Source organism: Peromyscus maniculatus, chromosome 3 (assembly GCF_049852395.1).
Source record: "Peromyscus maniculatus bairdii isolate BWxNUB_F1_BW_parent chromosome 3, HU_Pman_BW_mat_3.1, whole genome shotgun sequence".
NCBI lineage: Eukaryota > Metazoa > Chordata > Mammalia > Rodentia > Cricetidae > Peromyscus > Peromyscus maniculatus.
The window spans coordinates 138,129,668-138,149,273 of NC_134854.1; the positions used below are offsets into that span (position 1 = coordinate 138,129,668).

At 55.7% G+C, this 19,606-nt stretch overlaps 1 protein-coding gene across 4 annotated transcripts in view; it reads left to right on the forward strand.

Moving 5' to 3' along the window:
- Ift122 (intraflagellar transport 122) overlaps positions 1 to 17,300 on the forward strand; it is a 73,059-nt gene extending 55,759 nt beyond the window's left edge. For 2 of the 4 annotated variants that reach the window (XM_042273881.2, XM_042273884.2), the window contains 12 exons: positions 1,771 to 1,937; positions 4,066 to 4,237; positions 5,557 to 5,659; positions 7,570 to 7,710; positions 8,958 to 9,052; positions 11,866 to 11,966; positions 13,673 to 13,838; positions 14,565 to 14,676; positions 14,943 to 15,068; positions 15,973 to 16,052; positions 16,369 to 16,533; positions 16,844 to 17,300. In XM_042273881.2, the coding sequence (XP_042129815.2) occupies positions 1,771 to 1,937; positions 4,066 to 4,237; positions 5,557 to 5,659; positions 7,570 to 7,710; positions 8,958 to 9,052; positions 11,866 to 11,966; positions 13,673 to 13,838; positions 14,565 to 14,676; positions 14,943 to 15,068; positions 15,973 to 16,052; positions 16,369 to 16,533; positions 16,844 to 16,933 (1,518 nt within the window). In that variant the 3' untranslated portion in view covers positions 16,934 to 17,300. Of the gene's footprint in view, positions 1 to 1,770; positions 1,938 to 4,065; positions 4,238 to 5,556; positions 5,660 to 7,569; positions 7,711 to 8,954; positions 9,053 to 11,865; positions 11,967 to 13,672; positions 13,839 to 14,564; positions 14,677 to 14,942; positions 15,069 to 15,972; positions 16,053 to 16,368; positions 16,534 to 16,843 lie in introns of all 4 variants that reach the window. The other 2 variants (XM_042273882.2, XM_042273880.2) reach the window with 1 other exon arrangement.
- The last annotated feature ends 2,306 nt before the right edge of the window (positions 17,301 to 19,606 follow it).

The following is a 19,606-nucleotide window of genomic DNA, read 5'->3' on the forward strand; positions in this document are numbered from 1 at the left end:
TACAGCCTGAGTTGACTGCTGGGATCGAGGAGGTGCACCTCCTGTCAGGGAGGTCTCTGCAAGCCAGTGAGCTGTGTGCCTCCGTGGTCCCCTTGGGGAGACGCCTCACGCTGTCACCCCCTCTTAGCTTTTGGTCTTTTCCCCTTTGTTATCTCACTGAGCAGTCGCTCGCCAAAGTCCCTTTGAAGGACGCTCCTGTGCTTGTCTCTGCTGCTAACCTCACACAGCTAGCTGAGCAGGGAAGCTTTGTGTACACGAAGACTTGATGTCATCATAACTGCCGAGAGGAAAGTGTGTCCGTAATGGCCCAAGCCAGGTGCCCTCAGTGGCTGGTCCCTAGCCCTGCCCTTTCTCTATGTGCCCCAAGGGGAGGCAGAGGCCAGCTTCAGGTGACCCTGTCTTTATTTGGTCTGTAACAGGTAAAATGATGCCCTTCCTCCGCTTCCTGAATTATTTGGTTGTCTTAGGCCAACCTAATATATGGTTTTAGGGGGCTACATAGTTACCCTGAAAGCAAATGGAAAAAGAAATGAGCTAATTGCTCAAGTGGGTTTCAGCATACATTGACTGCACTTTCCTGACAAATGAGTGTTAATCGCGAGGAAAGGAGTGCTTTTTTTATACTTTGTGAGGTTGACACAGAGCACTCTATGTAGGGTACGTTCTCTAAAGACAAACCGCGTCTCACTAGCAGTGCAGATCTGGGCTGTACGCCTCTCAATTCCCCCTTTTGAAAAGCCTCACCTTGAAAACTGTCAGCCCTGAGGCAGCTTCAGTAGAGGCAGCCCTGTCCTGAAAAGAGGTCATATTCTGAGGCTGTTTCTGCTACATTTGGGGGATAACCCAGGGAAGCTGGTCATGGGCCTCAGGGGATGCCACCCCCTCCCATTGGGGTAAAAGGAACTCAGGCCCTGCCCAGTCTCTGAACCTTCAGAAAGGACTATTTCCTTCATCTATGGCTCCTGCTGGCCCTCCATGGATCATATTTCTGTGTGTGCAGACCCAACCTCAAGACAAGATCTGGTATCACCCCATTAAGAAATGAACCACTGGGTAGCACTGGGAGGCAGAGGCAGGTAGATCTCCATGAGTTCAAGGCCAGCTAGTCTACATAGCAAGTTCCAGGCCAGCTAGGGCAACGTAGTGAGACCTTGTTTGGTGGGTGGAGGGGTGGGGAGGAAAAAAAGAGGAGGAATGAGCCAAAGAGTGTTTTGCCAGTTGTCTGTCATAGACATGTCTCAGGAGCAAAGCCGGCAGAGTGATCTGAGTTCAGGCCACAGAACATCTGAGAAGAGATGATGGCACTCTAGTGTGGCAGCCAGCGGAGGGCACAAGGGACTGAACCCAGAGCTCTGCATCATTGTGTGTTGAAGTTTAGAGGACCATGTGCTCAGTACTAGTCTGGGGCATCTGGTGTCATCCAGTGTGTGACCAGTGATCGTGGGACTAGTATATGTAATTTCGCAGCCAGTCACATTTCGGTCAACTGTGGCGGTCACAGAGGAACCTGCGGGGTCAGTGAGGCGTTTAGAACACGTGTGAAGGGAAGGAAACATGGAGGCCCAGCAGCACTTGTGGGTGGTCCCCGCACACTCCCTTCCTGGACACCTGGGACTGCCCCACACCCCGTCGCCCAGGCCCGGGCTCCCGTGCATCCTCCTCCTTTGCACAGTCGAGCCGAGCTCTTCCCCGCTCGGCTTTCGGGAGCTGATGTAATGCTGGCACAGGAAGTCCTAATCCGGAATGTTTTTGTTTGTTGTGCTTCCTCAGGATTTCCTTGGATCTGGAGACCCTAAAGAAACAAAGATGCTCATCACCAAGCAGGCCGACTGGGCTAGAAACATCAACGAGCCCAAAGCTGCGGTAGAGATGTACATCTCGGCAGGGGAGTACACCAAGGCCATAGAGATCAGTGGCAGTCATGGCTGGGTTGACATGTAGGTTTCGGCCCCTGCCTGGGAGCACTTGGCAGTGTGCCAACTCTGAGTTTTGACTGACAAGGGAAAAATTGTTTCTCTAAATATCTTAACCAAACATGGAAGTGACTAGGTTCTCTGGAAGATGGAAGAGCTTGAACAAGGTAGCCCTGCCTTTGAGGAGCATGAGAAGTGGGTCGTAAGAACCTAGGGGCACACACTGATGTCACCCAGGCACTGTGTTGACCTTGCAGGCATCTGACTCTCCCCTGCCCCAGCTTGGTATCTCTACATTCATCTGGCAAATGAGGAAATCAAGGGACTCATGTGTCCTCAGAGGCCAAGCATCTGAGGACTCGTAGGGCTAAGCTTTAGACTCTGACATGGGTGGTTTCAGTACCCCTAACACTGAGAATGAGAGTACGAAACGCACAAGAAGAGCCCTCCTGTCTGTCAGGGAGGGGGACTCTCTGGGAGGACCCGGGGCCTCTTTACTTGAGGCCTTCCATGAAGTGGCCTTGTTGAATTTTCAGGTAGAGACAGTTAGAAGGGGAAGGGATATAGGCAGGAGACACAGTAGGCCAGCAGGGACTGTGGTGGCTTGAGGCCCCAAGGGAGAGTGGAGGAGCTGGAACAGAGGAATGGGAGCTAGATGCAGGAGAGCGGAGGAGGGGGAAGGGGCGGGCGGGCGGGGCTGCAGTTGTGAGGCACACCGTGGCTCGCACACCGTGGCTCCATCTTAGGACTTGGCCCCCATCCTCCAGGGGCCCTCTCAGCCAGAAGACTGTGTGCTAAAGGCCACTGGTTGTTCAGGAGGCAGCGGTGTGGTCCACAGGTAGACGCTAGTGACGTAGTCGGGCCTTGAGGAGGAGGGCAGGCTGGTGTGTGGGCCCTTCACTAGGAGACCTTTGTGGGTAACCCACCCCAATCTTCCTTGTCTAGGAGTAGTATCTGAACGACGCAGGTTAGATCTTAGATTGTGCCCAGGTATTCTCTCTACAAAAGGGTGGTGCTGATGGGAGCCAAGCAGGCTCGTGGTCTCTACTTCCCCAACGAGTTTCTCATATGTCACTTGGATCTGCAAGTGCTGTGTATTAAGTTCCCCTGGGGACACTTAACTAGTTCAAGGAAGAGACATTAGTGTGTTCTGTCCCTCTTCTGGGTCTGGCTGTAACCGGCACCTTTCCCCTGGGTATGTCGGCTCGGTGGGTGGGGCTCTGGGGCCCTGGGGGGCTGCCTCTTCTACCTTTCCCTAAAAACATGTCCTTTTGCCGCTGAGCAGTGTTATTTTTAGATGCCATTATTATTCTGAGCGCAGACTGACAGGCCTCCCTGAGCCCGCCTGTCTGAAATTCGGCTCTGTTACAGCCTCTTCTGTTCACACACAAAGCGGGCTGGTAGAGTCCTCACCCCAGGATCTGCTTTACCCCAACCCTGGGCTGCTTAGACCCCAAAGCCTTGAATCCAGTCCGTGTCCCCATGAGCAGCAGGAGCACCAGCCGCTACCAGATAGGAGTGACTGGGCCTCAGGGAGCCTCCCTGTGATGGATACATTAGTCAGGAGGACACTGCCAGGGCTTCTGATGGTCCTCCCAGCCCAGGACAGGCTCTTGTCCCTTCCTGCAGAGTGTCAGTTGCCGAGGCGTTCTGGCCCAGCATCTGCTTTCCTGTGGGAATTCCTGACAGTGCTGGAACAGACTCTGCCACTTCCTGCTGTGGAGTCTTGGGCAGGGTGCTTCCCCTCTGTGCGGACCAAACTGGAGCCATCTCACCTGTGAAGTGGGAATGCCTGTGCCTCCCTCTCAGGGTGGGAGAGATGGTTCTGTGAGATCACATCTGGAAGATCTCATGGGTCCTTCTCAGTATCTGGCAGTGGATCCCAGATCTCACTGGATAGATGAATAACTGGTGGACGAGGCACCCGAGGGATGGGCAGTGTCTTTAGCGGGACACGTCATTGCCTCTGGAGTGTGCATCCATTCTTTTCATAACTGCCTGTGGAGCCCTCCCGGGGGTCATAGCACCATCACTAACTAGTGTGGGGCACAGCAGAATGAACCGGCACAGAGCCTGCCCTTGAGCGTACCAGAGGCCTCCCTCCTCCTCCTCCTCCCTCAGACCCTCACAGGTGCCCTCCCTTCCTCTCCAGGTTGATTGACATTGCGCGGAAGCTGGACAAGGCTGAGCGGGAGCCCCTGCTCATGTGTGCTCAGTACTTTAAGAAGCTGGACAGTCCTGGCTATGCTGCTGAGACCTACCTGAAGGTGGGCGACCTGAAGTCTCTGGTGCAGCTGTATGTGGACACCAAGCGCTGGGATGAGGTGAGTGAGTGAGCGCACTGGCTGGGTTGGGACTCTAACTGAGCCCTTGGCCACAGGCAAGGGGGTACTGAGCAGCTGGGGGCTTAGATGGAGAGAAGCCGTTGCTTGGCAGTCAGATTTTGCCTCAAAGTCTCTGAGCCAGAATATCTTGGGAGGGCCTTTTCGCCATAACTTCCCATTTGTTCGTCCATTCATTCATTCATTCATTCAGAACACTGTTACTGGCTGCCAGCTCTAGGCCAGCCCTGTGACAGGCACTAGGCTGTGAGGGTCAGCATGAGAGCTCCAGTGCCTGCTGCTGGTGTGAGTCACCTCTGACCAGCTCCACAGTCTCAGGCTCACCTCTGAAGTAGGGACACACCAGGATGGCATTTAAGAACCTGTATGGCATTTTGGCAGAAAATGCCAAGCATATTTTTTCAGATAGAAGCTACCAGAGCTGTTTCAAGGGCAGCTGTTCCCTGCCTTCATCCTTCTTCACAGTCTTGACTCCTGTGAAGTGAGGGGCCGTGAGCAGCATCAGCCAGCAAATCAGAAAGACAGCTGTCCTGGAGCCGAGGCTGGCTAGGCAGCCAGGGCAGAGCCTCTCTGGGCCTGTGCTCTGGAGAGTGTCACCTGGAGAGAATTAGCGGTGTCCACCCACCATGGCAGTCTCTTACAGCGCCATAGCAAGGCACTACCCGAGTAAGAGCAGCCTGCCTCCTCTGCCCTCCAAACGGCTCCACTTCTCAAGGTGACAGGCCATGGACAAGAACAACAGGCTGGTGATGGCAGCAGTAGTGGCTCCTCAAGATGAACGTTAGCCACAGCGGCAGGAACTGGTCTTGGACCCTCCCGTACCTCCTCCGCTGCTCCCCTGGCCTGGCGGGTGGTTGAGGGCTTTAATGAAGCAGACACCAAGTCCCATACGACACTGTGTCCGCAGTCTCCTGTGACAGCTAATAAGCAGTGATGGAGATAATGTCAATCCTGTTTCCTTAGGTGTCGCCTGCAATTAAAAGAAATCTGTTTGCAGCGCTACAGGAGCCCACGCAAACCCTCAAAATAAAATGTTTCCGATTCTGGGCTGCTTCTGTGGTCCAGAAACAGACTGTGTTGTTATTGAATCCAGTCGGTTGCATATTGCCGTTAATTGCCTTTTGTTTTCAAAGAGCTGGTTTGTTTTTGTGTTGCTGGGGGTGGTTGGAGGGGGAGATGCTCTCCCCCTCCGAGTTGTCAGGCTGGCAAAATATGACATCCCTAACAGATTCAGCCAAGTGCCACATTTTCAGGGGCTGCGGGGGCCGCTTCATTAAGAATGCCTCGACTCCTCCCTCTAGGCCTTTGCTTTGGGTGAGAAGCACCCTGAGTTCAAGGATGACATCTACGTGCCCTATGCGCAGTGGCTGGCGGAGAACGACCGCTTTGAGGAAGCCCAGAAAGGTAGGCCACACAGGCTGGACGGTGTGGAAGGGTGGGGGCGGGGAGGGGCTGCCCAGACTTGGTACAGAGTGCCTGGCCCCTCCCTCAGGTCCCAGGACAGGGGCCTCCAGCCTGGCTCGTGATGGGTTTACTGGTGAAGGACTTTAGAACAAGGACGTGGATGTTGAAGCCACTTTCCCTGGGCCCATCACTCACCTGGTCAGGACCCTGGAAGGTCCTAGATCTTCAGCAGTTTTCTGTTCACCTGTACGGCACCTGCATTCCAGCGTGCCTTCCCGTTAATCTTAAGGATGCTCGCTGGTATGGGCAACAGTGTGATTTGTGGATGAGGAAACTGAGGGTGAAGGAGGTAAAGGAGTTTTCCTGTAGTCCACTAGCTGGGAAGTTGCAGAGAGGTCGTGAGCCAGAGCATACGTGGTCAGGACAAAAGAGAGAATTGCCCTTAGTGTCGGGCATAGGTTCATCTTCCTTTTCCTCTCCTGAGACAGAAATGGACTTTGATTCTGGCTCGGGCAAGCCAAGCAGTCTCTCTGCCCTTGGTGCTTCTGTTGGTGAAATGAGCCCTGCACACACAGGGTGTGATGGCATCTGATAGCAAGGCCAAAGCAAGTATGGCGCGTGAACCGATAACGTTCATCATCGGTTAGCCATGTGACTGCCTTCGCTGTGGCAGGTGCTGGCTGGGCACTTAACCTGCATAACCTTGAATCCTGCCAACAGCCCTGCAGAGACGCAGAGGCTACATGTGCAAAGCTAGCAAGTGGCAGAGCCGGAATTGGATCAGGATCTGTCCGACTGGGAGCCTAACTCTTGCTCCTGTTTAGAAAGTCTCCTAATTGAAGTGGGCGGGTCGTATTCCATAGCATCTCGTTTACACTTCTCTATGGTAGCACTTGCCACCTCCTGACACACTGCAGAACAAATGTCCCCCTGAGGAGTGCCTTGGTTAAAAGCCCCTGTGAAGGACAGCATGTTCTCTACTGCCTCAGCATTTCCAGAGCACCCAGTTGCTGAAGTATCTGCATGTTTGGGCAAAACACATCAACCTATCCATCTGTCTGTGCCGCCCTTCCAAGAATCCATCGCCATAGTAACTTGGTACTCAGACAAGAGACGGGAGATGAGAATGAACCAAGGCCAGACCCTTTCCTTCTCTGCAGGCGGAGGATGTGGGTCGTAAGGATGCCCACACGTGCACAGTCAGGGCTCCTAGTCTTTCTCTGGCAGTCCCATGGTCCCCAGAAGTTGGCCACATAGTAGTGAGGGGCCCAGGAAATTTCTGTTAACAGACATAGGCGTGATTGAGAAATTCTTCACTTGTTTTCACAAACGTCTGGTTTTGTGAGCTGAGCCAGATCTTTCAAGGTTGGTATCTGAAAGCAGCAGCCGAAGGTGGGTTTGGGACTGGACTGGGTGTTATCTGACCTTGGACAGGATGCTCTGCCCCCGCCTGCCAAAGCCCGTTATTCTCATTAGCAAGGGGCTGGCTCTCTTCTTTAGGATTTCGTCTTCAGGATTTAATGCAGTCATCAGCAGTGGAGGTGTTTTGTGAACCACCAAGTGTAGCGGGACTGCTAGTACCACCCAGGAGTCACAAAGTCTCGTCCTGGAGTCGGGTGGAGGCAAGTCTCTGGCCATTGCCAGCTTTGGTGCCTCAGGTTCTCTCTGCTGTGCCTTGCTAAAGTAGGTTACCATTTCCCAGCCAAAAGGAGTGTATCTCCCTGTGCTTATTTCAGGATGTAGCCTTGGTTATTTATAGCCTGCGGCCTGAGAGGCGCATCTCAGCAACGAGGCACCACAGACGCTCCAACGAGTGGCCTGCCTCTCAAGCAGCCTCATGTAAGCCCTGCACAACCTCCCTGCTTCGTGTCTGACTCCCCATGACATGCATATGCTTTCATGACCCCTAGCATTCCACAAGGCCGGGAGGCAAGGGGAAGCAGTCCGCGTGTTGGAGCAGCTCACGCACAATGCCGTGGTGGAGAGCAGGTTTAACGATGCTGCCTATTATTACTGGATGCTGTCCATGCAGTGCCTTGACATGGCGCAAGGTGAGTGAGTGACAGCCGGCTGGCCTCTTTCCTGGCCCCTCTCTGGCACCAGATAAAATCAGAAGAGCAGGGCTGTTTCATTAAAGCCTGGGCTTGTTTATTGAGTGTGTTGTCCCTGAGCGAGCTTTGCAATGGCACAATCTGGCCCGTCATCTCTTTCAAGTTTGCCTGTAAGTGGGACTGGCTGGCAGTCTGTCTTCTGGGTGGGAGGTCCCACCCGGCGTTGCTAATTCAGAGCATCTCCCTCTCCTGCTACCTGGGAGCCTGGAGCTGGGCCCGAATGAGCCCTGGCTTAAAAATTTTTTTTTAATTAAATGAAAAGATGAAGAGATCACCTTACAATAACCCACTCCAGAGTCTCCCTCGTTTCAGGCAGGAGGACGGTTTCAGAGCTGCTCTCATTCACGGGGCTTCCCCTGGTGCCCTGGGGAGTTCTGAGGTGGAGGGAAGGGAGATGGCCATGCCCAAGGCCGTGTGCAGTAGGGAGAATTCTGAGCACTGGAAGCAGAGGCTGCAGGGCGGCAGCCTTCCGTAACTGCGCCGCCCCATCCTGCTTCCTTCAGGTCGCCCTGAGTCACAGCTGTCAGCTCCCAGTCAGAGCCACCAGGCCCAGGTGTGAGGTGGGGTTCTTCTGTCCTGGTCATTGACGTCCGCTTCAGATAGATAGTTGACAAGCAGAGGTGCCCCAGGAACACGGACAGCCGATGAAGACGCCATCTGTCCACCCTTGTCCTGCCAGGCTCCTCTGGTGTGCCTGGGCCAGTAGGCTCCCTCCACTGCTGGACACAGCAGATGCTGGCCCAGCAGACAGAGCTGGGCGGGTAGTGTGTGCTCTGGGAGAGGTCTATCCTCAGGTGCCTCCTGGCCAGGAGCTCTGCCCGGCCAAGACTCTTATCATCCAAGATGGACCATGCGTAAGCAGGGCACCTGTCCACCACTGCCCTCTCGGCCCCTCTGAGCAGCATAGGAAGAAGTGATACTGTTTGACACATTTCCCCCTCCTCCCCTCCTCCCCCCTCCCCTCCTGCCCTCCTGTACTTCTCCCCTCCTGCCCTCCTCCTTTCCTTCTCTCCCCCCACATCCTTCTCTTCTCCCCTTTTCCCCTCCTCCCTTCCTCCCCTCCTCCTTTCCTGTTCTCCTCCCCTCCCACCCTCCTCCCCTCTTCCCCTCCTCCTTACCCCTCCTCCCCTCCTCTCCTCTCCCCCTGCCCTCCTCCTTCCTCCCCCCTTCCTCCTCCCTCACAGCAGATCCCGCCCAGAAGGATGTGATGCTTGAGAAATTCCACCATTTCCAGCACCTGGCTGAGCTGTACCATGGCTACCAAACCATTCATCGCTACACGGTAAGGTGGCCAGAGACTGAGGGATGGGCACCTTTGGGTCTCACATGCTCAGCGAGGGCCTCTGAAGAGAAGTGCCCATGGAGGTGTGATGAACTGCCCAGAAACCCTGCTCTCCTTGGGAAGAGCTTGCCCCTCACTGCCATTTTCGACGTGAAGCAAACTTGGGACTGAGAATTATTTATAGTCCAGAGCTGGGATCGGCCTTTCCAGTTTCTAGTTCAGTCTTTGATGCCTCTCTCCATAAGTGAAGGCTCAGGTTCTCTCTCTGGCTCCCAGTCTCCTCTATAAAGCGAGAGGGTTGGCTTGATCTCCAGAGACCCACAATTGGTTGAGATCATTCCCTGATGCTTGTGATGAGGCCACGTTAAATGAGTCACCGTCTACCTTATCCCATGTCTCCTCAGCCCGCCACAGTCTTGATTAACCCACAGTGAGCTTACCGTGTGGCAGCAAGCTGGGCTACACCAGCGACCCTGTCAGTAAGTTCCTGCTGTGTGTGGACACTGTAGGCTTTATCGTACGGCTCACCTCATCTTCAACCGTACTGTGAGATGAGTCCATCACCCTCCTGTGCAGGTGAGGATGCCCAGGTGCCTCACAGAAGAGCCACAGTTAGTACGTGGTGGAGCCTGGCCTTGAGTCCTTACCGACAGCAGTCTGTGCTCCCAGCCTCTAGGATGTGGGTTCCGAGGTGACTCTGGATGCCTCGTGTCATGCTGATGTGTGGCCATGGGAAGTCCTGCACCTCCTCTGTACTTCACTCTCCATGTCTGTGAAATGGAGAGGATAGGTGGGGTGTCTACGAGGACTCTTGAGTTCACTTTGGAAATGTGACTCTGGTGCCCGGCATACCTCCGGTGGAAGGTTCACAGCGGCTTTCAGAGCCCACTCACCTCAGTCCAGTGTCGGCCCTCTGGCCCCTCAGAGACCCTGCTTCCCTGAGGGTCCCTGCCCTTTGTCCACGTTGCTCTCTCACTGTCCTAGTCTCTGGGAGGCATTAGGTCGGTCCCACCGGGCCTGCTGTAGCGCTGGTGCCATTTCTCTGTGCCAGCAGCATCTGTGGGCTCAAGAGGGCTCATCTTCCATTCAGGCCCCTGTCTCAAACAGCTGAAAAGCTATGAACCAAGGAGCTTGCATCCAGCTTGGTGTTGGAGGCAGGCCAGGCCCGGGCATGCTAAGCCGCCTTGGGAGCCCAGCCCTTGGCTCCTGAATTCCCAGCGTGCCTTGCTTCTCCCTGCTCCCTGTGTCTGTGCAGGGGTCTTCTCACCTACCAGTGAGCTCTGTTCCTGATGCACATGGTGCTGAGCTAGGCCCACCCTGGGGACCCAGGCTGGCCTCCAGGCCTCAGCTGCTTCCTTGGGCTGGTCCTCCAACCAGTGCCTGTGTGTGACAGTCCCTGTGATGAGGCCTGAACCCAGTGGTGAGCCAGACATGGTCCCTGCCATAAGGAACTCACAGTATAGTCAGCAGGACAGCCCCTCAAGGGAAAAGCCTGGCGGTGGCTCCTTTGAAGAGGTGGTCCCTCCACCAAGGGGGGACAGTGCCTGAGAGGAGTAGAGGGAAGGCTTTGTGGCACAGGCTGTGACCAGGGCAGCTGCGGATTTGGCACTGGGCCTACAGCCCTGCCTGAGAGTGGATCATAAGGTGGCAAAGAGAAATCCAGACCCTAACAGAGGCCCAGGGCTTCTTTCCTGGGGAGGCCACAGAGTGCCTGGAGTCTTCAAGCTCACACCCAGGAGAGCCCGCAGCTCAAGTTTCTTTCCATTCCTAGAGCCAACAGAAGCTGCAGAGATGTAAATGGGTAAACCAGCATGGTGGCACATACCTGAATCCCAGCACTCAGGAGGTGGAGGCAGGAGGATCATCCTTGGCTACATAAGGAGATCACAGCCAACCTAAGCCAAAGACCCCTTCTCCAAATATAAACAAACAAAAAGGAGGAAGAGGAGGGAAAAAAAGGAAAATAGGAAGAAAAATATAATTAGGAATTCAGACGACACTAGAGAGAAGTCACTGGAGAGAATTTTCTGGGCTCTGAACCAGAGAAGTAGAAAGTCGCTTCTCACAGCTTTGGGCCTCACCGGGGTCAAGCCTGGCGGCCGTTATGAGAGAGCTTGGCCAGACCCTCGGGGAGAGCTCCGGGTGGGAGGGGAGCTGGCCGGCCTGCCAGTAGCTGGTGTGGTTTGCACTGTAGCCTGATTGCACTGTCAGACCCCCTCAAAGCAGGTCTTCGCCATGCACAGCCCTGTGCATAGAACCTTCCCTGATGGGCTTGACTCTACTTCTGGAAGCCCCTGGGTACAGCAGGTCCGTTCATTCCACCAGTGGTCATGGAGACCACCGGTTAGAGCCTGGGCCAGCCTGAGCATCATGTGCATTTGGTGGCACAGTTTGCATCAGCAGCTGTTGAGGAACAAAGAAGAGACTTGCTGGGTCCTGCAGGAAGGGCTTAAGCATCTCACTAGGTCATGTCCTCTCTCCCATAAAGGTCTTGAGCTCAGGAAATGGAGTGTCCCCAGGGACACTGCCGCTGTGAGAAGCACATTCTCTGGGGTTGAGGGGATAAGCCCTGGGTTTGAATCTCATCTCTGCCCCATTCTGGTGGGTGACATGGGTTGTCCTTTATTAGGGCATCACGTCCCTCCTTGGTATAATGTGATTGAAAGTACATAGCCCACAAGCCTGTGTTAAAGGCTAGTGGGGCCAGCCGCACTGGCCAGCACACAGTAGGTGCTCAGGGCCAGCACACAGTAGGTGCTCAGGGCGCCCTCCTCCTTCCAGTGGCGAATGCTGTGCTCTCTCTTTTGCTGCAGGAGGAGCCATTCAGCTTTGACCTCCCTGAAACCCTCTTCAACATCTCCAAGTTCTTGCTGCACAGCCTGACCAAGGCCACCCCCTTGGGCATCTCGAAAGTGTATCCTCCCCCGCCACCCTCCCAGCCCTCTGTCTAATGGCCCCAGTTCTCCACAGAGCACTTTCCTGGCAGAAGTGCCCTCTCTCAGCAGCCACTGGGGAGTTGGGCGAGGCTCAGCTGGGCAGCTGAGCACCCAGTGCCAAGGGGAGATTGGCTTCCAGGGCGGTCTAGCGGCCCCTGACCTGCCAGCACCTTATCCCAGGCCTCCCAGAACTCACAAAGAGGGGTGGGGCTGGCACCAGGAAGCCCAGGCAGACCTTCTGCTGGAATCGGGGAGGGGGGCAGGGGGGGGGCAGGGGGCATGTTAATGCAGGTGACAAAGCTGCCATCTAGTAGGGGTGGTGACAAGAGGAAGGACCTGTTTCAAGGATAGGTACACTGTGTCCAAGAGTAAAATGGAGGTAAGGCTGGGCCTAGTCAGGGACAGCTGCCCAGAGGAGGTTACCTCCAGTGCGCCAGAGTCAGGCCGCGGGGAAGATCATCGAGAGGGTGGGTGGTGTAGCGAGGCCCTGTGAGGTGGGTGTGGATAAGCCCAGTTCCTTTGTGGGATGCTGTGAGTCCCTGTGAGTCTACTCCTCCCCTGCCAAGGAGATACAGCAGGGCCAGAAGCACAGAGGAGAAATGGTCCAGCCTTTGACAAGCCATCTCCCTGTCCTCATCCCGCTGGTCCACCTGGCTCCTGAGGAACGCCTCCCAGAAAAGCACCCCCACTCACCGTTAAGAACTCATTTCCTGGAGGGTCCAGATCATCGTTGACTCCTCAGGGAAACACCCCAAACAAATGGCCTTCACTGTGATAACAGCCCCTTTCACTGGCAGGTCGGGCTCAGCAGGAGTGCCACAGCCGTCCTTGCTGTCCTCAGCTCCTGGACCTAACTTGTCTTAAGTTGGGTTGAGTCGGCGTCTTGGCTAACTTGAGTGTCGAGGCTTCCCTGGTGGTGTCCAGTGGAAACATGGAAGTGGCGGCCGCCAGGTCCCGGGCGTGGAGGCGTTAGAGCGGACCAGCTAGGGAGACACCAGCCCAAGGTGCCGGAACAGCGTTAGAGAGGCCGTGCTGAGGAAGGAGAGCGAGGGCCGTGCACCTTGGGATGCCAGGGCCAAGCTGCTTTCTGGGGAGGCAGGGAGGAGGAGAAGGGCTTGGGCACAGCCAGAATTGGAGGTGACCTCACGTGGCATACAGAGGTTTGTTGTCCTCCGATGAGCTCAGAGGGACCCCAGAGAGCAGGGGAGTCTTGAGTGTTGTGTGGCCCCTGTGGGCCAGTCTACACCAGCTGGGCAGGGCAGGGCGGGGCGGGAGACCACCCCCCACCCCCCCCTTCCCCCTGGTACCCGGTGTCCTGGATCTGGATTGGCAGGTGCAGCAAGGCAGGGGAAGCTACCGGGAGGCCCAAAGAATCTTAAGTCAGGTTATGGCTGTTATCTCAGCACCAAAAGGTTGAGGCTAGCCTAGGCTACATAGTGAGACCATGATGCCCCCCACCTCCACAAAAGAGAGAGAGAAAGAGGCCAGAAAAGACCCTGTACTGCCTTTGTCTCTGGAAAAATTCCTGGGCCTTGCCATCCTAGAGACATAGACCTCAAAATGAACAAATATCTCTTCAGTTCCTGACGATGGTCTGCTACCAGCACAAGATGCTTTTTCTAGCCCAGGGTGGGTGGCATTGGCTCCCTCACACCTCCGCTGTCCTTAACCTTGCCGATGGCAGGAACACCCTCTTCACACTGGCCAAGCAGAGCAAGGCTCTGGGTGCCTACAAGCTGGCCCGGCATGCCTATGACAAGCTTCGGGGGCTGCAGATCCCCGCGAGGATCCAGAAGTCCATTGAGCTGGGCACCCTGACCATCCGTTCCAAGCCTTTCCATGACAGTGAGGTGAGGGCGTGACTCTGAGCCTGGTCTGGGGTCTGTTTGAGAGATGGCTCTTGTGTTCTCGGGGCTCCCCTGCCTGTGTGCTCGTCTGTCCCCTCCTGCTTAGCTGCCCTCTGCCCTCCACTTGGCCTGCTGTGCTCCAGCCCATCCTGACCTGGAGCACTGTCAGCTCCTCCATGCCCAGAGACTGTCTCTTCCCTCAAGCCTAGCTCAGGGCTGACCCTCTTCCTGGGTGTCCCTGTGCTCCCCCAGGCCGCATCCCAACAGATTTCCTGCAGCATCAACAACCCAGATCTATATAGCCCCGATTTTAAGCTCAGAGCAGGGATTTGTCAATAGGCCTGGGTTCCAATCCTAGGTCTACCACGACCTAGCCATGCCTCAGGCTTCCAGTGCCTCAGTCTCCTGCTCTGTCAGATGGGTGTTTACAAACCCTTCCCCACAGGAGGGCAGAGGCCACTTGTGCAGCATCCGTGGTGTGCCTGACACACTGCCAGAGCCTGGCGAGTGGCAGGAAGTGACAGTGGATGCAGTTGTTCCCAGGAAGACAGCGTCTGCTGAGGCCTGACGTGGAGGGAGTGTCTGGGTTAGTGGGCCGCAGATGGAGTCTTCAGTTCTGTCTGTAGGCCTCGGCCAGGCTCCCCGCAGCGTGCAGTCCTTTGCCCTGGGAGGGAGCGGATGTGTGCACGCTTGTGGTTGAGCCTGGGCAGACACGCGCGTGTTTTGTAGGAACTGGTGCCCCTGTGTTACCGCTGCTCCACCAACAACCCGCTGCTCAACAACCTGGGTAACGTGTGCATCAACTGCCGCCAGCCCTTCATCTTCTCTGCCTCTTCCTACGGTGAGCCGCTCCCCTGCTTCAAGGCCTGTGACACTGCGCATAAGCCGATGCCACCGTGCCTTCCATGCACAAGTGCTGTCAGGATCCCGAGCCGGGGCCCAGCATGTCCCCAGCCAGAAGTCCCACTCTCATCATAGTGACAAGCCAGGCTTCATTGTGTCCTCTGGGAGGCTGCAGGAGCTGCTGTGGGGAGGGGGCATGCTCTGGTGTGAGTGACAGTCCCCCGCTCCCCGAGGCTATCCTCCAGCCCCTCCCTGTCCCCGCAGAGGTCCTGCACCTGGTGGAGTTCTACCTGGAAGAGGGAATCACCGATGAAGAAGCTGTTGCCCTCATCGACCTGGAGGCGCCAAGACACAAGAGGGAGAGCAAATGGCAGGAGGCGACAAGCAACGGTATCCTGCGCTCCAGGCCCGGGCCAGGCAGGGCAGGGCCTCCGTGTGGTCTGTGCCAACAGGCAGGGGCGGAAGGAATCGGATCCAGAAAGACTGGGGGTCCCCACCAGTGAAGACTAACATCAGAGCCTGTAGGCACAAGGAGAGGGGCACCGTCATCTTCCTGGGAGGTCCCCGACCCTGTTCATGAAGGCACCGATCCTGCCTCTGGCCCACACAGCTAAGCAGAGGGAGTAGTGGGTATTCTTGAGGGACCCCCAGATTTCGACTCAGGTAGCTTTTCATGCAGTGGTAGCAGTCACTACTAAGGCTGAAGCCCCTGGATGTCCACCCTATTCTCGTGGAGGCCTCGCTGTCCCCCGATTCTGCTGTCCGAGTGCTTCGTCCTTAGGTAGTTAGAGGTGGCCGCCAGTAATATGGCTGAAACCCTAGGACGCTGGTCCCCTGTGGGTATTTTAGCATCCTTGGTACTCCTCACTGGAATAGTTGGCCATACCCACCTAATCCCTACATGAGGCCCTCCTGCCTCTGCCTTACACCAGCTCCATCACCACTGGGCAGCGGGAAAGGTGGTAGGACTGACTGGATTCCGTAAGGGTTTTTGCCCTTCACTCCATGACTGTGACTGCTGAGTTTCTCAGGCTGCAGCTGGGCCTCTGCTCCCCACACTGTGAGCCATGGAGGATAGGGGAAGCAGATGGTCCCCATGGGGCCCCTTCTCTCCTCTGGCCCGTGCCCTTCTCCCCATCTTCTACCTGGAGGCCTCTCCCAGCCACTGTACCACTCCCCCAAGTCTGAGAGAGAGGTCAGCCCCGGCTGAGCTCCTGGGAGTGAATTGTGGGCTGGAGGGTGGTGCCTGTGCCTTACTGGACCTCCAGCTCTATCCTTGACCAGAACCCTCCAGGTTCCCAGACACTGAGGCTGGATGAGACCGTGAACTCCCTAGGAGATGATGACCCGTTCACAGCCAAGCTGAGCTTTGAGGTGAGACGCCTCAAGAGTGGGAGGGTGCTGAGAGGCCTGGTGGAGATCCATCCCGTACTTCCCCCAGGCACACAGGGACCCTCAGGTAGTGTGGCAGTTAGCTACAACTTCAGACATGGCAGTAGGAAAGAGAACTGGACAGCTCCCTGTGGTGACTGAGTGGTTCCAAGGCCACTTCAGTGCTGGCGTGGCATGGGGGGGCGGGGGGTGTCACTGTCAGGGCTGCCTGGACTTGAGATGTGGTGGTGTCCCTTTGGCCACCAAGGATCCTAAGATCAGGCCAAGGATACAGCACCCATGTCCAACCCCCTCACAGCAAGGTGGCTCTGAGTTCGTGCCCGTGGTGGTGAACCGGTCAGTGCTGCGTTCCATGAGCAGAAGGGACGTTCTCATCAAGCGCTGGCCTCCACCGCTGCAATGGCAGTACTTCCGCTCGCTGCTGCCCGACGCCTCCATCACCATGTGCCCCTCCTGCTTTCAGGTACCCAGCCTGCCACTGGCAGGCTCTCCTGCCCCTCCGTTCTTAGGATCTCCCTTGGGAAGCCGGGCATGTAGGGGGAGGAGCGTGAGCTGGCCTCAGCCTGCTCTTTACATCTGCCCAGCTGGCTGCGGTGCACCTTACCTGGTTCCCTGGATGAGGGGTGATGTACCTGTGGACTTCGTTCAGAATAAAGAGCCCTCCAGTCCTACAGGTCTGCTGCAGTTGGCAGCAACTCACTGCTTAGCCGTTTCTCCCCGGGGCTTAGGGCACCTGGCCCTGCTTCCCTGTGTCATGGGCTGTCTCTCCTCAGATGTTCCATTCGGAGGACTATGAGCTGCTGGTCCTCCAGCATGCCTGCTGCCCCTACTGCCGGAGACGCATCGACGACGCTGGCTCGTGAGCCCTGACTGACCTCTGGGACCACCCGCTCCCCTGGCCTCCTTGCTGTCCCCAGACTGTAGAGGAGAAAGCATTAAACCCTCAGAATGTGTCTCCTGCCCAGATGAAGTTTGTATATTGGGGAGGGGCCTCGCCTTGTGTAACCACAGATTTCCTATTTATGGCATTTCGTGCCTTATAAATAGCGCCAGGAGATGCAGAAGAGAACGTACATATATTTTCTAAGAAAAAAAAAATCTGTTACTTTCAGAAGGGCTCAAGTGTTCATGGCAGCCTGCTGGAGTCCGCAGATCTGTCAGACCGTTCCCGTGCACACTCTGCCAACAGATTGCCTCAATAACGACAAATAAAAGGGCTACTCGTTTTCATCAGTGTCTGCGTTTTAGCAAATCCTCATATTGTCTGCAACTTAATTTCCTTATGCAAAAGTGCACCTGTTTCTAATTTGATCCGAAAGGAACATTGCTTTTTCGTGCTTTTAAAACGTAATCGAATCAAATGGCAGCATGAGGAGGGGCAGGGACATGGATGGTTTTGTTGTTTATTTATTTTGTTTGAATGAGGATCCATTTTGACAAGAAAATAAGATGCCTGCCTCCAATGAACAGTCTTGTCCTTGGAGCCCGCCCGCCCTGTACACCAGTCAAGGGTCTGCTTCCACAGGATATCAGCCTTGTGGCTCCTCCCCTTCCTTCCGGGGCATGAGGCGTGGGGGGTCCAGTTGGGATCCATAGAATTTCGGGGAAGGGTGTCAGGCAGAATCTGGAAGGAGAACCACACACACTGGGCACCTCTGTGCAGCCGCAGCCCCCGTCCCGGTCATGACCAGAAGAGCAGCAGGTGTTAGGGCCCTTGGGCTTCCAGCCTTGAGTGGGCACCTGGAGTTGTAATCTCTGAAGTCCTCCTGCATGCCACCTGCCCGGGGACAGGCAGCAACACCCGCCTCCCCACCACACACACACAGTGTCTTAACGGGCGGGAGCAGGGAGACTGAGCGGCTGGGAGCCATGCTGAAGACCTCCTTGTGAGGCTGGCAGTAGCATGCCCACTGCTGGGGTGAGAGGTGAGGGTAGAGTGAGCGACAGAGGTGAGGCGTGTCCAGGCCCTCCCCACCCCCTCTGCCTCTGTGGAGATGAAGGAAGGAGCCAGGCAAGGTCCAGGCCCTCACCCCCAACCCCCTCCCCCGCCTCTGGAAATGATGGAGGGAATGAAGGAGGGAGCCAGACAGTTGCGCCAACACAACTCCTCCGTCGAGTGTCTAATTGCTTATGATCATGCATGCTCTCTCTCGCACTAAACATTTATTAATGTGTTAGGATTTCCATTAGCGCGTGCCTTGAACTGAACTCATTTGCATATGGCTGGGGAAGAAGTGGGGTGAGGGAGGAAACAGCGCCAGCTACCCAACAGGCGTCAATCACAGTGACAGATCAGATGGTCTGTGGCTGGTGGGGGGGGTGGGGGTGGGGGGTGGGGGCTGTCTGAGACGCCGGCATGCATCCTCTCAGCCCATCACACAGAAATTCAGGAAGAGTCCTGCTGGGAGCCAAGCCCCTGAGGCTGAGCCTGGCCACAGCTCCAGTTCTTGCTGAAGCATCGTCAAGTCTGGTCTGAGCAGCCTCTAGGGGTGCCCACACAAATAGTGAAACTGGGGCCCAGAGGCACTCTCTGGTTGAGCAAACGTACCTGCTGAACCAAAGTTGGACCCACACCCTTACGCAGCCTTCACACTGAGCACCGCGTTCTGCTTCTTCCCTACTGGATCCCACTTCCACCTCCGTACACAAGGCCCTTCAGCTTGGATATGGAGTTTTCAGCCATAGCCAGCATCTGCGAATGGAGCCCACAGTGACCCTGACTGAAGGAAGTTAGGACAGGGAGCTGGAGGTGCCAGTTCTGCCAGGAAGGAGATGGGATCAGGGAGAGGTGACGGCTGGAGCCCCAGAGCTTGGTAAGACTGTCAGGGCTTGTGTACTGATGCTGTGTGTCATGTCCACTGTGAGGAAGAGGAAGATGGCAGCTGACTGGCTGGGCCATACCAGGCGGAGTGTCTGTGGGTCTCCACCCCTTAACCTTTCCCTCCACATGGCTGCGGAAGCTAGGTGTCCCCATGGCTGTGCCTCTTCCCTGGCCTGGGCTTTGCACAGTGATGGCAGGGCTATTGCGGCCACCACAGGCAAGGCCCCCATCTCTTGTTGCCTGTTTTTGCCTCTTAACTCTCTTGGAGGCCCGCCACTCAGCTCCCAAATAAATCACACACAGAGAGACTTGTTCTTTCTTATAAATGCTCGGCCTTAACTTGGCTTGTTTCTAGCCAGCTTTTTTTAAACTTAAATTATCTCATCTACCTTTTGCCTCTGGGCTTTTTCCTTTTCTTCTGTATATCTTACTTTCACTCTTACTCCATGGCTGGCTGGGGGGCTGGCCCCTGGAGTCCTCCTCCTACTCTCGCTCCTAAATCTCTTTTTTCTCTCTTTTTCTTCTCTTTATTCTCTCTGCCTGCCAGCCCTGCCTGCCTATCCCTTCTCCTGCTTTGCTATTGGCTGTTCAGCTCTTTATTAGACCAATCAGGTGTTTTAGACAGGCACAGTAACACAGCCTCACAGAGTTAAATGCAACGTAAAAGAATGCAACATGGAGTTGGGGATTTAGCTCAGTGGTAGAGGCTTGCCTA